Genomic DNA, 13,829 nt, shown 5'->3' with positions numbered 1-13,829 from the left:
GTGAGACTTGCTGAGAGCTGTGGAGAAGGCTGGCAGCAAGGCCTGGACATCTCTGCCACCCATCTGGCTGCAGAGCAAGTGGACCTTGAGATCCTAAGAGTCAGGCATGAGCCACAAGATGTGACTTGGCCAAAGAGATGGCCTGGACCTGGGTCTGTCTTTGCCTCACGGGAGCAAAACCCAGGTGAGAACCAGGGGATGTGAAACTGGGAGTGTTTTCAGGGAGAGTTTGTGCCAGCGATGTATCATAAAGCCAATTCCCAGCAAACCTCCATAGTGCTGGTCCTGTCTCTGGTGGGGGAATGGCGCTTGTTCTAAACCATCATTCCTTTCCCCTACCCATGGAAAAGGAGTTTTCCTCTTACCTGAGCACCCGGGTTGCCCTGTTGTCCTGGGGGACCCGGCTCACCTTGAGGACCCTGCGAGGAGACAAGGGCAGAGCTGAAGGCAGCAGAGGTGAGAGCGGAGCTGGGGCTTCCTCCGGCTCCTGCCCCTGTGCAGCATCCCAGCACCCTCCCTAACCCCCTGCTGGGAGCTGAGAGCTCCTGGGAAAGGGAAGCAACCTCTCTCTGCAGGGGGACAGGAAGGGGGGAAACGATCTCAGGGCACACTCACTTCTCTGCATGGACACGCAGCCCAAAGGAGCTGAGCAGGGCTCTAACACTCCCTGCCTCTGCACTGGCTCTCGAGCAGGGAGCTCATTTCATCCCATCAGTACAAAGAATGAAGCACAAAGGTTTTTTTTCTTCTCAGTTAAATTACTATATTTTGATATTCATTAGAACAACACACATCTCAATGAAAATGTTTGATCTTTCATGGGGAAATAATGTGTAATTCCATCAGAAATTATAATAAATTAACATCCATTTGCTGCAGGAAGATACCCTCTGTGGTTTTCACAGGCTCTGGTAGGAATGTAGACCAGGCTACAAAGCAATTAGAAAATCTAATTTAATAGAGGCCATTTTACATTTCACTCTATATAATACCTCAACTGCCTGTAAAATTCGCAGTGAAAACTTACCACATTGCCCTTGGGACCAGTTTGTCCGTCCATACCAGCCACACCCTGCGGAAGGATTTAGGAACAGCACTAAGGACAGATCTTGGTTTTGTGCACCACAAAAGCAGAGAACTGGTCATAAAAAGAAACCCACAAAGACATGGGGAAGCCCTTTGGACCAGGGGGAAAGGGCACGGTTTTGTAAAGGTGTTTGGTAAAGCGGCCGATTTGCCCCCAAGGCGTGGAACAGCAAATGAAAAGGAAAAGCCCCATCCCTGGCAGTGCTCAAGGCCAGGTTGGACACAGGGGCTTGAAGCAAGCTGCTCCAGTGGAAGGGGTCCCTGCCCGTGGCAGGGGCTGGAGCTGGAGGAGCTTTAAGGTCCCTTAACCCAAACCAGTCGGGGATTCTATGAAAAGAGCTCACTTGGGATGCGAATGCATCACTCAGTGAGGCAGCAGGTGAAGGCAATGGGGCTGTGCTGCCTTATGCCAAACCAAAAGGCAGCTGGGGTCAAACAGGTCCTGAGCATCTATTAATGGGGTAACAAGCACATGGTCCACTGGAGATGCCCTGCTGGGGCTTCCCCTGCCGCTGTTTTGCTCTGGGGCTGAGCAGGATACAGGCTGTAACAGGGTGCTTGTACATTTTGGAGCAGATCCTGAACCCTCATTAAATTTCAGCAGGGGTAGGAGCTCAACGTGAAGATGCCTTCGCATCCCAGGAGGGGTGAAGGGCTTTACAACGCTCCCCGTTACACACTGACCCCTTTAGCCCCAGCAGCAGCCTGGGGTTTGGTTTTTAAGTTCTGGGACTCCAGCGAGCTGCAGTGATTTACGGGAGAGCACCCGTGTCAGTGCTCCCAGCAGCGCACAGCAGACAAGGTGACTGTCTCCTGGATAAGAAACAGCACATTCTTCCCTTGGCTTTTGCCCGAAATACGAACAAACTGCTTCAAAGTCCCACCAGCCCTCAGGCAGAAGTTAATGGCAAAGCTGCTGTGTTAATAACTCTCATTCTTCCCTTTCAGCCTGAGCAAGGCATTAATATTTACTCAGGTGCCCCAAATCTTGAGCTGCTTTAAATGGACGTGACACCACTGAAAATGGGGGAGAAAATGGACTTGGAGCTTTAACCGTGTTTTTGAATACCATGCTTTTCATTGCACAGATGTGTGAGATTATGCAGCTGCATTATCTGCTTGGATGACTAACGGGAACAGGGTGTTTTGCCCGAGGAGGGCAGCAGCCCCAGGAACTCACCGGTGGCCCTGGGGGTCCTGGCGGCCCCTTTGGTCCCAGCAGTCCTCGGGGTCCCTGTTGGGGGAAGCAGATGGAATTAGTGATCCTGGAGCCCTCTGTGCTGCTGGAGCGGGATGAGCATCACCGGGGCTGGCACAGCAATGCCCCTGCTGCTTTCGCTGTCCCAGCAGCTCTCCTGGTTTACAAACCAGTAACAGATATCCTGTATGCACCTATCCTTGAGCTGCAAAGATAAATAACACAGGCACAGACACCTAGCATTCTAACCCTAGGATTAGAAGAAGACCTGCTTAAACCAACATTTTATTACTAATGTAATCATACTCCTGGGTTACCCTGTAATAATGCACACAACGACACAAACCCCTTCACAGCCAAGTCACTCCAGCCAGGGAGTGTCTGAAGGATGACCCGATGCTATTACTGGGGCAATGGGGTTTGCATTCAAATTCTCCCCACATTTAATTTTAGCACTGACACATCTGTACAACTCAGCAAGGCTGGGAAAGGTTTTCAGCCTGCAGCATAAATGTGCATTTCCAAAGGCATTTGGTTCTTCAGCCTTAACCACCCAGGACTCCCGGAATCACGGTGTTTCCTTTCCATTTCTGGCTTTCTCACCAGCTTTAACCTCATATCACCTTCAGGGAAAGGGGCAGGATGGAGCATCACACTGAATGAGCACAGACACGGCAGGGGACTTGTCTTCATTCAGTAGGAAGCTTTGCAAATACCAGCATCTCCTCTACCTGGAGCCTTCAGGGGGATTTGTAGTAAAAGGAATGGGATGGGGACCTGTGTGCCCTCAGCTGTGAATCTGGAAGCTCACAATTAAACACAGGCCCTTGCTTAAATGAGGGACCATAGGAGAACTCGGGACATTTACAAGGATGGTGCTTGCTCACTGTCCCAGAGCAGAATCATTCCTGACTGATGGGCAGTTTTATCTGTCTGCCCAAATATTATATGTCCCTCTTTTTATGATGCAGAGAGAACAGAGGAATTAAAATGAAATGGTACAGGATAATAAAGGAGACATTAAGACAAAGTCTGATCCTGGATACTGCAGGGATTCTGATCCTGGAAAAAACGCAGCAAAAATTGGATGCATCCACCAGGAAATCTGCCCCCGGCACCAGAGACCTTCATGGGCCACAGCCCGTGCTGATACTCTGCTGTATCACCCAGTGATGGGAATCACAAAGAAACGAGCAGGATGAAGAGAAACCAATTCTGAAGTCCCACCACTGCTTTCAGTTACCAATGAAATTGGGAAGAGCCTCTTTTGGCTGAGGGCAGACAAAGAGGCAAACGGGCACATTTAGGGTGTAGATATGACAAAAAGCTTCCCCGACAAAAAGCTTCCCCTGGTGCCTTCATTCTTGGCCATCGCAGATATTTTTACTCGCATTGCTGAAATAAACGTGACCTTCCCTGCATGCATTACCATCAGTTAAGTTCCTCTTTTGTTACTGTCTTACCTGAGCACATAAATGCTTTTAAGAAGTTAATAACCCAGAAGTTATTGCTTAGACATGTGCCAAGGAGACAGCTCAGTTGATTAATCTTTCCTAGAAGTTCATCAGACAACTTGTCTATGATTTAGTTCCAGTGAGTCCGTAAATGCCAGCCCTTCCCTTTCTCACATGAAGTGTGTCCAAATGTTCCCATCAGTTACTCCCAGGCCACCATGCTGGGCCTCAGAACAACAAAATAAGCCATTCTGAAAGCAAAAGTGATGGGAAATGGTAGATAACGTTCTTTTTGTAACAAAAGAAATGCATCTGGGATGAAATCAGCACCCAACAACTGTACTACACACAGAGATCTGCAGCCAGCCAGAAGCAGAGTTTACCATTGCCAATAAAGTAAAAAATAGTACTGGGGGAAAAAATGTATTTTTAGAGTCTCAAATTGACACCCCAACTGTTTCCTTTCAGGGGTAAGCTCCCTGAAAGCATTTGTTATGCTGCTGGTCAAGAGGTTTTTGTCCAACAGCACCTGCATCTTTGAACCTTACTGGTACCAAGCAGCTCCCTCCTGCTCTCGCGCTGCCTCAGCAGCTCTGGTGTTCACAGCACGGGGGGGCCAAAGCAGCCACAGACTGCAGGTTCCTGCAGTTTCGTGCACTGTGAGGTGAATATTGACCCCACTGAAGTCAGGGCTCAAAGTCCCCTCAAGCTCAGTCCTGTCAGGACTTAAAGGGAGTCACTGAGGACCTCAGCACCAGAAGAGCTGTCCCACAGAACCACTAAAACCACTGCTACCATGTCAAGACCTTGACCAAAGCAGTGCCACTGTACATCAAGGCAAAGGAGAAGATACTCACGGGTTCTCCAGGTAGACCTCTGGGTCCAACTTCTCCATCATCTCCCTGGTCAGCAGCGAAGGCGCAGAGGGAAATGGCACAAGAGACAGAACAAGGCAGTTATATTTCAGTCACATCACAGGTTTTTCACTCTTGTTAAACAGTATTCACACAGAACGCCAGCTTCCCCGGAGTAATAGAGGGGCAGCCGTGCATAAGGGAGGCCTCGTAAGCCTGGAGACTAATCCTGCGTGGGCAGAATTTAGCAAGGATTAGAACTGCTGCAGGGAGACGTCGTAATTCATGTCGAGGTTTATACAGATGGATTTTGGTAACAGAAAGGGCAGCGCAGAAACAACTCGGGGCATGTGAGTTAATAACCACAAGACAGTCCCATGCTGAACGACAGGCGAGTATGGCAGCAGCTCCCTCAATATGACTGAGCCAAATCAGAGCTCCTCAGATAAAGCAGAGGCAGCAAAGGGGTACCTCTTCATCCCTCCACTCCCTATCTCCTTCTGGTGCCCCACGGATCCCTCACGAGGATGACCTGGCTCTTCCCCTGAGTTGCTTTTAAATCGCCAAACCCTGAGGCTCCCTATAGGAAATCAATGCCAGCAGCCAGCCCTTGTAAACCCTCCTCTTCTGCTGCCGAAATCCATGCTCTTCCTTCCAGCCATTGCCCTCGGAGCTTCTCTCCACACACCTCAAATGGTTTGTTTTGCTCTTTAGGATTAAAGTTCTCCCAACACTCGTTCTTCCCCCACAGGACGCGGGTTTGGTCTTTTCGCCTTCAAAGCATTTACAGCCACAGCTAATTTCTCCCCACAAGCTCGTGGCGAGGAATGTGTTATTATCTGTGCTTTCCGGAGGAAACAAACAGCCAGAGGTGGAGAGAAAACATCGTGGAAGGGGATTAGAGCAGGGGAAATCCATACACGCTCCTCTGGTTAAACCACAAGCTCCTCGCAGGCACTGCTTCAGCATTTGCAATCTCTCCCCTTAAACCAGCCCTTCTAGACCTACAACCACTTAATGTGAGCTTTGCTAAAGGCCTGTGACTATTGACTAAACAGCGTGGAAGGAGAAGGGAACAATTTAATCTTTGATTCCCTTTCAGTCTGGAATTTCTATTCCCCAAGCCTTGCTGCAATCTGCTGGGTCTTTGAACATCAGAGCTGATGCTTGCTCACCTGGAAGATGATCATTTTTCTTTTGTTATTTCATTCTTTTAAGAAGACCTGGCTTTTCTGAGCAGATCTTTAAACACAAATTCTCCTTTTCACTTCCTCTCCCACCTCCCTGCTCCCTCCCTCTCTCCATGGCCATCTGCAGCATCCCCAGGACACGAGGACCAGCAGCAGGAGACCGGCTGCTCTTGCCACGTCTCTGCCCGATGTGGCATCTGCTTCTTGTTTACAGCAGTCAGTTCTGAATTCAAAGGGATTCCCAATCCAGAGACAGACTTACCCTCTCCCCATCCTCTCCGGGTGCCCCAGGGGGTCCGTGGGGGCCTGGCTCACCCTATAAAGGGAAGGGAGAAAAATCCTCAGAGAAGGTGGACACACTCTGGCAATGGAAAACATTGGGGAACACTGATAAACCAGGTGATGGACGTGACTTTTCTGCCTGCCCTGGGTGCTGAAGGTGCCCTCACGGTTCCTTTCCATGTGCTCCCCTGTACCTGCTCGGGCCACGTGTGGGCTGCAGCATGGGCAGACTGATGGCCTCCAGGGTGAGAGTTCATGGGATTTACTGGTAACACTCTGGCAGGGAACGGGGAACTGAGCAGTAGCTCCTTCAGGAGCAGGGCTCAGGCTTTGCAGTTACTGCTTTACCCAAGCCATGCTATTCCATTTCTGGCTGATTAAGCATCTCTCTAAGGCACCATCTTCCCTTTCCCGTGTAGCTTGTAATCATGATGCAATCTCCGCTGTTCAAACACTCCCTTGCTTTATAAAGCCATGGCTGTGTTCTCTAGGGAGGGGAGGCATGAACAGCCTGCCAAAATAACTAGCCTCTTGCATTTTTTCCCCTTTTGTTTAATTATAAAGAGAAAAATCCCATTATAATTTTGGGCAACTTCCATCCACAACCGCACTGGCTGAACGCAGGTTTTGCCCCTTGCTTTATTTTTCAGTCTGCATTTTATTAAGGCAATTTCCCCCCCACCCCCCAGCCTTTCCAAGTTCAATCAGGCCCAGAAGGATCTCGCAGCTTCCTGGGATGTGAATGCTGCACCTGGGAGGGATGCTCTGACGGGACATGGTTGCGCTCTCCCAGTTGCACCACTGCGGCTCATCCCCAGCAGTAGCTGTCCTCCTCCCAGCACTCCCCAACCACGGGCTCACTCCAGACAGTGGCCAGAGGACAAGTGGAAGTAACTTACTCTATTTCCTTTCTCACCAGGCAAACCAGCCAAGCCATCAAACCCTCGGTCACCCTAAAAGAGAAACCAGTTTAGTTCACGCTTCCACCTCCTGTTGCGTATCTTTACAACTGGGAGGACAGGCCGAGGTGCACCCGGGGCAATGGGCAGCTCTTGCCTGTTGGCAGGCCCTGGAGCATCGCTCTGCCTCTGCTCACTGCAAATCTCCTTCTCCTTCCCAGTGCTCCTTGTTATTTTGCTTCCCCTTCTTCCCTGCATCCCTCCTTTGAGGGCAGTCGACGCTCATTAAAGCACTTTACCAGATAAATGATTTGCAGTCTCCTGTCTCTATATCAAAACCCCATCTATTCCAGCTTTAAGTATCTACATAATAAAGTACTTAAACCTTCTAATACACGATTCCCTGAGCAAACTTTCTCTGCATTCAATTTCAGTGGCACAGCTTCTTCCTTGCTTGATAACACCAGCAGATCACAGCTGAATGAAGGGATTTTGTCTCAAATAAAACTACAGGGCATTAAAATTCCTCACCATGCCTTCCCCATTTCCTCACCCAGTTAATAGGGTGGGGGGGTTGTAGTTGTATTTTAGGACATTTCCAACTGCTCATTCCTGTTTCTTTTCCATAATTGGCACTCCAAAGTATTTGCTCTCCAACGGCAGCCAAGGGAGCACAGTTCATTCTTAAGAGGATCCAGCAATTAAAAACATGAAAGGAAAACACGGATTGCTATTGTGCCTTCCAGGTGTGCATCTAACTTCTCCCTCTCAAACATGGAGCCCTGGCATCAGTTCAACCACCTCTTCCAAGCAAGGTGGGCTCCTGCCAAGGGTCCCTCAGAGCTCACTGCTGAAGAGCAGATGTGGATTCCAAGAGCACATCAGTACATGGTGGTACCTTTGGTCCTGTCTGTCCCGGCATTCCCCGGGCACCGTCGCTGCCAGCTCGTCCCTGCAACAGAGAAAAGCAAAGTCCAACACAAAGGGCAGGGCAGGACCAGGGACATCTGCTCTCTGCTCTGCGGCCGAGTGAAGCTTTATTTAAGCCAGAGCTCTCTGGGGAACAGCTTCCCTTGGGAAGGAAAACGTGCTGGTCTGGTTTGGAAGGAGCATCCCGGGCTCAGCCTGGTGTGAGACACATGGCAGCAAAGCTGCTTCACTACAGGGGATGCTGGGACATGGTCCTTGATTTTAATTTGAAATCCTCATTTCGCAGCACATTTGAAGAGATGATAATCACTACATTCACAAATTGGAATATGCTCGGGAAACCAGAAGTGGGTCACACAAAAGACTTTCTCATTCCTTCCTCTGACAAACCGATGAGCCAGAGGATGGTGTGAAATGGAAATCAGCATCAGGGACGTCGGCAGAGCAGATGAGCACCATTTATACCAGCTCCAGAACCCCCAGGGCCTGGACCCTCCTTGTGCACTACCGAGACCTCAGCACTGTCCAAACCAGCCCGTTGTTCATGCAGCCACAACCTCAACAGCACAGAGGAGAAGAAAACGAGGACAAAAGACGGGGAGCGCGTACTTGCAGCTCTCCCCACACCACCCAGCCCTTAACTCCCATCCTCATTGCGCTGCCCGGATGCACAGAGAGCTCCTGGACAAGGCACCGCTGGCCACCAGCCTGCTCTTGTGCAACGCTCTCGGTGCTCAGGAATTGTTTGGCAGCAGAAACAGTTTCTAGCAGGGAACGCGGCTCCCGCAGTCGCCAGCGCAGCTCCCGGGACACTCACCCTGCGGCCTGGCTTCCCTGCCGGACCGGGAGGACCCTGGATGCCTCGTGGACCCTGCAAGGCATCAAGGAGAGAGGAAGAATTGCATCATCACCCATAGGCACAACAGGGGAACCCAGCGCTGCTGGGGCTGCCCGGGTCACCGGGGCTATGAAACGGGATGTGGAGTCCTCAAGCAGAGCCCATGGCTCCAAATACAGAGGGAAGGCTCAGGACCGACTATCTCTGCACGAGGAAGATTTTGCCCTGCAAGCAGCTCCATGCAGTGGAGACAAATTACTTCCCCCACTATTAGAAAGTGGGAATTTCCCTTTATTCCAGGATTTACGGCTTGGGGGAACAATTTCCTGAACATCAGCAAACTCCTCACACTCCAACCCAGCTCATGCTTACAGGACTCCCCCACGGATGTCTCTGCAGGAAAGGGAAGGGAAGGGAAGGCCATCCACCTGCAGAATCTTACACTGCTAGCTTAAAATTATGTCTCCAGTCTGCATTTGGATACATTTATATGCAAAGCAGATGTTCCCACTCATGTTCAGCTGGCATTGGGTTACTGACTCGCTCCTTCACAACAGCATCTAAAGCAGGGCTTCATGCCCTCCTTTCCCCCAGATCTCCTGGTTGCCCACTATGCCCATACTCACCTGAGGTCCCATTTCTCCAGCTTCTCCCTTTAGTCCTCCGCTGCCCGGGGGTCCCTTTGGACACAGAACAGGATTTATTACATTTTTCCATAGCAGAGCCAGAGGGAAGGATCACACCATGTTAAAGAGCCATTCATGCAGGTAACCAGAGCACCCATGGCTCTGCTCATGCTCATTTCCCCGTTCACTTACCATGGGGCCTGGCCGCCCCGTCAGACCCATTGGACCTGCTGGTCCCCTCAGCGCCAGCTGCAACACAAAGAGAAACGTTGCTCACTTGGTGCCCCTGCTTCGCTGCTGCAGCGGGACAAAGCCACCACGGTGCCACCAGCCACGTGCTCTCGCCCTGTTTAACCTGGCCTTGAACGCTGCCAGGGACGGGGCAGCCATGGGTGTGTACAGACAAACCCTGGCCCAGACCCTGCCACGTGGAGGGGTGAGGGTCCTGCATCTAAACCAGATGTGAAGCTGCCTCTGCAGCCCATATCCCCTTTTCCATCATTACATACAGACACTATTACATGCATGCTTTTGGCAACAAACCATTTAAGGTAAATATGATCTCAGTCCGGGTTAGGAGGATTTCTTTCTTTACCATCCTGAGGGTTCAGTTTTGGAGGAGTTTTTCCCTTGCTTTAGTTACTACTTAATACCCTGTGAACAGAACAACAATTCCATTTGCACCCGGGGGCTTTTAGCTCCGTAATTGAGGAGTCATGGAACCATGCATCAAGTCAGTAATCCCCATGGTGGGTAATGGGGCTGGTCCACACTTTAAAGCATCACTCAGGCAACTCGCTCCCTCGTGACAATTGAACACTCAAAGAGTTGTAATTATCTGTGTACTCCAGTAATTAAAATCTACCCGCAACTGCACTTGGAATGACATAAATATTGCACAAATGCTACGTGTTGTGGCATCCTTTCACAACACCCCATTAAAAGGGAGATGCTCTGAAATGCAGGCAGCTGGGACAGCGAGTGCTGCCTCATGAAACCCAAATTTAAAGGGAATAAATCAACCTGAAAATGTAATTAACACCGATAACAAGAAAAACTACCCCCCAACAGGAAATAAGATGTCCTTCCCCTGCAGGATTCCTCTTCCATTCCTGCCATCCTGTAGCTTCCCCACAAAAGCAATTTATTTCCCTTTCTGCTTTGGTATCAGGGTTTTCAGCTGGAATTATCTAACAATAGGTTGAAGTTAACCAAGAAATAGATGGGTTTTTTCCTTTATGGAATTATCCAACTTTTCATCCGCAGCCCAGAAGCCGCCCGGGATTTGTTTGTTTGTTAAACTGAACATCGATTCAAATAAATAAACCCAACAAAACCAAAAGAGAGAAAAAGGATTTGGAGGGAGGGGAGGGAGGCTCTTTGGGCTCTTCATTACAGGCCCAATTTTCAACAAGCAGAAAACAAAGAACAAAACCAGAGAGCCTGAGCAAGCAGATGCTTCTCATGAAGCTCTCATCCGGTCACATTCCCAGCAAAAGAAAATGCTGATGGAAAACTGTGGGCAGGCTTGAAATTAGGAAAATTGGGACTGAGAAGGTAACACCAGACACACAACCCACTGGTATTATCCTCAGAGCAACATTCATGGACGGGAATATGCAGTGGCTGGTGGCATCAGCGCTCTGTACTCTACCTGAATGTGTATAAGGTCAAACTCCTTTGTAAGAGAGGGGTTGGATGGAAACCAGAATGGCATCAGCTAAGCCAAAACCCTTGTTATAAACCTAAAAGGGGCTTGTGCCCCCCAGCTGGGCGGAGATGCCAGTGAGCTTTAGTTCATAGACTCATAGAATAGTTAGGGTTGGAAAGGACCTTAAGATCATCGAGTTCCAACCCCCCTGCCACGGGCAGGGACACCCTTCATTCAAGGGTGAAATAATTTGCTTTTTAGCTTATCTCAACAGCCTGTGCCGAAGCGAGCCCCAAGCACCGTGGATGGTGCAAGACATCTCTGCCACATTTATCCTGCTCCTCCGCTTCCTCGGGCACCTGCTGCAAGAGACATCCCCACCAGCCTTCACTTACCCTGGCCTGCTGCAGGATGGCTTGGGCTTGAGCCTCCTGGGCTGAAACAAGAGGTCCTTTAGAGCTGGCATCTCCTCCTCCGCTGAAGCGGAACTGATGGGAACAAGATGCAGAAAGCAGGTTGCAGGGTTGCTGTCCCTCCAGCCTCCCCCTGGCCTGAGCCCTCAACAACCGCTCACCGCGACCAGCCCAGCACCAGAGCTGTTCTTCCAGACCATGCCATCCAAGGGACCACTGTGCCCTTGGGTCACCAGCTCACAGGAACACCCCGACTGATCCCCGTGCCCGTGCCCACAGAGCAGACTGTACCAGCTCAGAGCAACACGCAGTGAGAGGGACTGCGGGCTCCGGGCTGTAGGGACCTCACACACCACCCCTCAACACAGAACACAAAGCTCTCACAGGGCTGATATTCCCCATGTGGATGCTTTTGGCCGGGAGACCCCCGGAGATGGGGTTGCACCAGGTTATTTGGCTCTAGCTGCCTCTCTGCCCCAGGACAAAGGCTGTATTTCTCAAGCATGGCAGTGTGCTTCAAAGAGCAGAGGCTGGCCTATTGTTCAAGCCAGGATCCTTCAGCGTACAAAGGACTTTAAAACCCCAAGCTTTACTGGTTTATTTTCCCAAACTTGAAGGGGAAGGAGTTTTGTGTTTAATTCTGCCTCTGCCACCCCCAACAGCTACAAGCCCACTTCCCGGGACACACACCCTTCTCCTGCTGAACTGCATGTGCATTTGGGGTGCATTTGGGGTTTTGCAAGAAGGACCCCGGGCTGCAGAACCTACTTGGACAGTTCTTTCACCTCCGTTTCACCCCTGCCTTTCGCTTGGTTGGCGCTAGGTACATGACCACAGGAACTTGGCAAGCAGCTTCAAAGAGATGCAATTTATAGGCCTACAGTTGGTTACTGTAGGGACCAACAAACCTATTGTAATGGCCAGCTAAGCTCCATGTTGAGCACTCGGCCCAAGCTGTCCCAGGCACCCTGCCAGGAGCCTACACAAGTATCACCCTCCCATTTGGAGCCCGGACAAGAGCACTGTGGTTTTTCACTAAAGACTCTTCCCCTTTGGTACCTAACCACTCATTTGCAGCAGCTGGTTTCCATGGGGTTTTCTCCCATCAGAGCAGACACAAAATATAACTATTCCTTTAAGCATCCCAGGACCAAGAAGGCTGACTTGGTACTTGCTGGCTTCAATGCACATTAAGCACAGGCCATCAGAAGAGACCAGTTCATTCAGGTGCTTACAACTGTAGCACCTGCTTTGAAGTGGTTTGAGGCAGGAGGAAGGGTTCTGCTCTTGGAATTGTCTTCAGTTGCTTCTTTATGACTCTTATTCTCCAGCACCATGCCCAGTCACAAACACTTGAGCTTATTCATCCCTTCTGGAAGTTTTGACCTAGCTGCCCTGTGCTTCTGACCAATGCAGAAGTTACAGTGCTTTCCAGAAAGTAAATTTACCAGGGCAACCATCTGGACCCATCTTTTCCACCAAGGAAAATGCGCCCTTGATGTAAAAGAGATGGGAGACTTCTACAAGAACAGGGACTAAGCAGTAGCAAAGCCAAGAAGCCAACTCATTTAAATGCTTGTACTTACTGGCAGCATGAGCATTGTCCCTGGTGGTCCTGGCAAACCATCTGCTCCTGGGAGACCCGGGCGACCAGGGGGCCCCTACAAGAAACAAGAATAGAAATAAACGTCTATGGTGTCATTTTAGTCATGTCCATATGTAAGTAGTCATGGTTGCAAAGGTTTATGTCGTGATACAAAAGGCTCCCTGTCTTGACAGGCAGGTGATGAGTGTGTGGGCATCCCAATGCTATGGCAGATTTTGTGGAAGCCCACATTCTCCTTAGTGATTCCCTCTTGTTACATCCTGGCCTCTGTATTTCCAGAGTCTGCCATATGCAATTTTTGAGTGAGCAATTAAAGTCTCTGCAATGTTCCAAGTTAATGGAATCAATGTTTAGTTGGGTCTGTTAAAACCTATTAAAAATATATATGAAACTTCATAACTCAGTGAGATAGAAACGTGGAAAGATAAATGCATTTCTGCACATGTTCAGTCGTCTGGGTCATTGCATTTTTCTCTCTTCTGTCTTTCTGTTAGTCCTATGAGGCTACTTCTATCTACAGTGGAGTGAGTGATCCTGTCAATGGCTGTAAATCAGCAGGACTCTGAGGATCTCCATGGAGCTGTGCTGATTAACATCAGTTGAGTCTCTTTAACTCAACTAAAGAAACAAGCATGCAGTAAAAGATCTATTGATGAAGTTATAAATAATCAAATATGGCCAATTTTCCTTAGACAGCCCATAGATTATTTGTATTCCCCGTTGCGTACTTGGCAAGAAGTTGAAGTTAATCCAAATTTGCACATCCATCCAACAAGCCTACATGCAATGAGGATGACATCCA

The 13,829-nt window shown here is 49.7% G+C and overlaps 1 protein-coding gene across 3 annotated transcripts in view; it reads right to left on the bottom strand.

Moving 5' to 3' along the window:
• Positions 1-13,829, bottom strand: part of COL5A1 (collagen type V alpha 1 chain) — a 146,942-nt gene that overhangs the window by 44,124 nt on the left and 88,989 nt on the right. For all 3 annotated transcript variants that reach the window (XM_061476915.1, XM_061476914.1, XM_061476913.1), the window contains 12 exons: positions 13,008-13,082; positions 11,404-11,496; positions 9,550-9,606; positions 9,358-9,411; positions 8,711-8,764; positions 7,862-7,915; positions 6,964-7,017; positions 6,045-6,098; positions 4,596-4,640; positions 2,267-2,320; positions 1,028-1,072; positions 366-419 (listed from right to left, as the gene is read on the bottom strand). In XM_061476915.1, the coding sequence (XP_061332899.1) occupies positions 366-419; positions 1,028-1,072; positions 2,267-2,320; positions 4,596-4,640; positions 6,045-6,098; positions 6,964-7,017; positions 7,862-7,915; positions 8,711-8,764; positions 9,358-9,411; positions 9,550-9,606; positions 11,404-11,496; positions 13,008-13,082 (693 nt within the window). The remainder of the gene's footprint in view (positions 1-365; positions 420-1,027; positions 1,073-2,266; positions 2,321-4,595; positions 4,641-6,044; positions 6,099-6,963; positions 7,018-7,861; positions 7,916-8,710; positions 8,765-9,357; positions 9,412-9,549; positions 9,607-11,403; positions 11,497-13,007; positions 13,083-13,829) is intronic.

The sequence above is a fragment of the Pezoporus flaviventris genome, unplaced genomic scaffold (assembly GCF_033815535.1).
Source record: "Pezoporus flaviventris isolate CSIRO_AGI_PZ_B2104156 unplaced genomic scaffold, CSIRO_AGI_Pfla_v1 ptg000097l, whole genome shotgun sequence".
Taxonomy (NCBI): domain Eukaryota; kingdom Metazoa; phylum Chordata; class Aves; order Psittaciformes; family Psittacidae; genus Pezoporus; species Pezoporus flaviventris.
The sequence above is the reverse complement of the archived record's forward strand: the minus strand, read 5'-3'. Positions and strand labels throughout refer to the sequence as shown.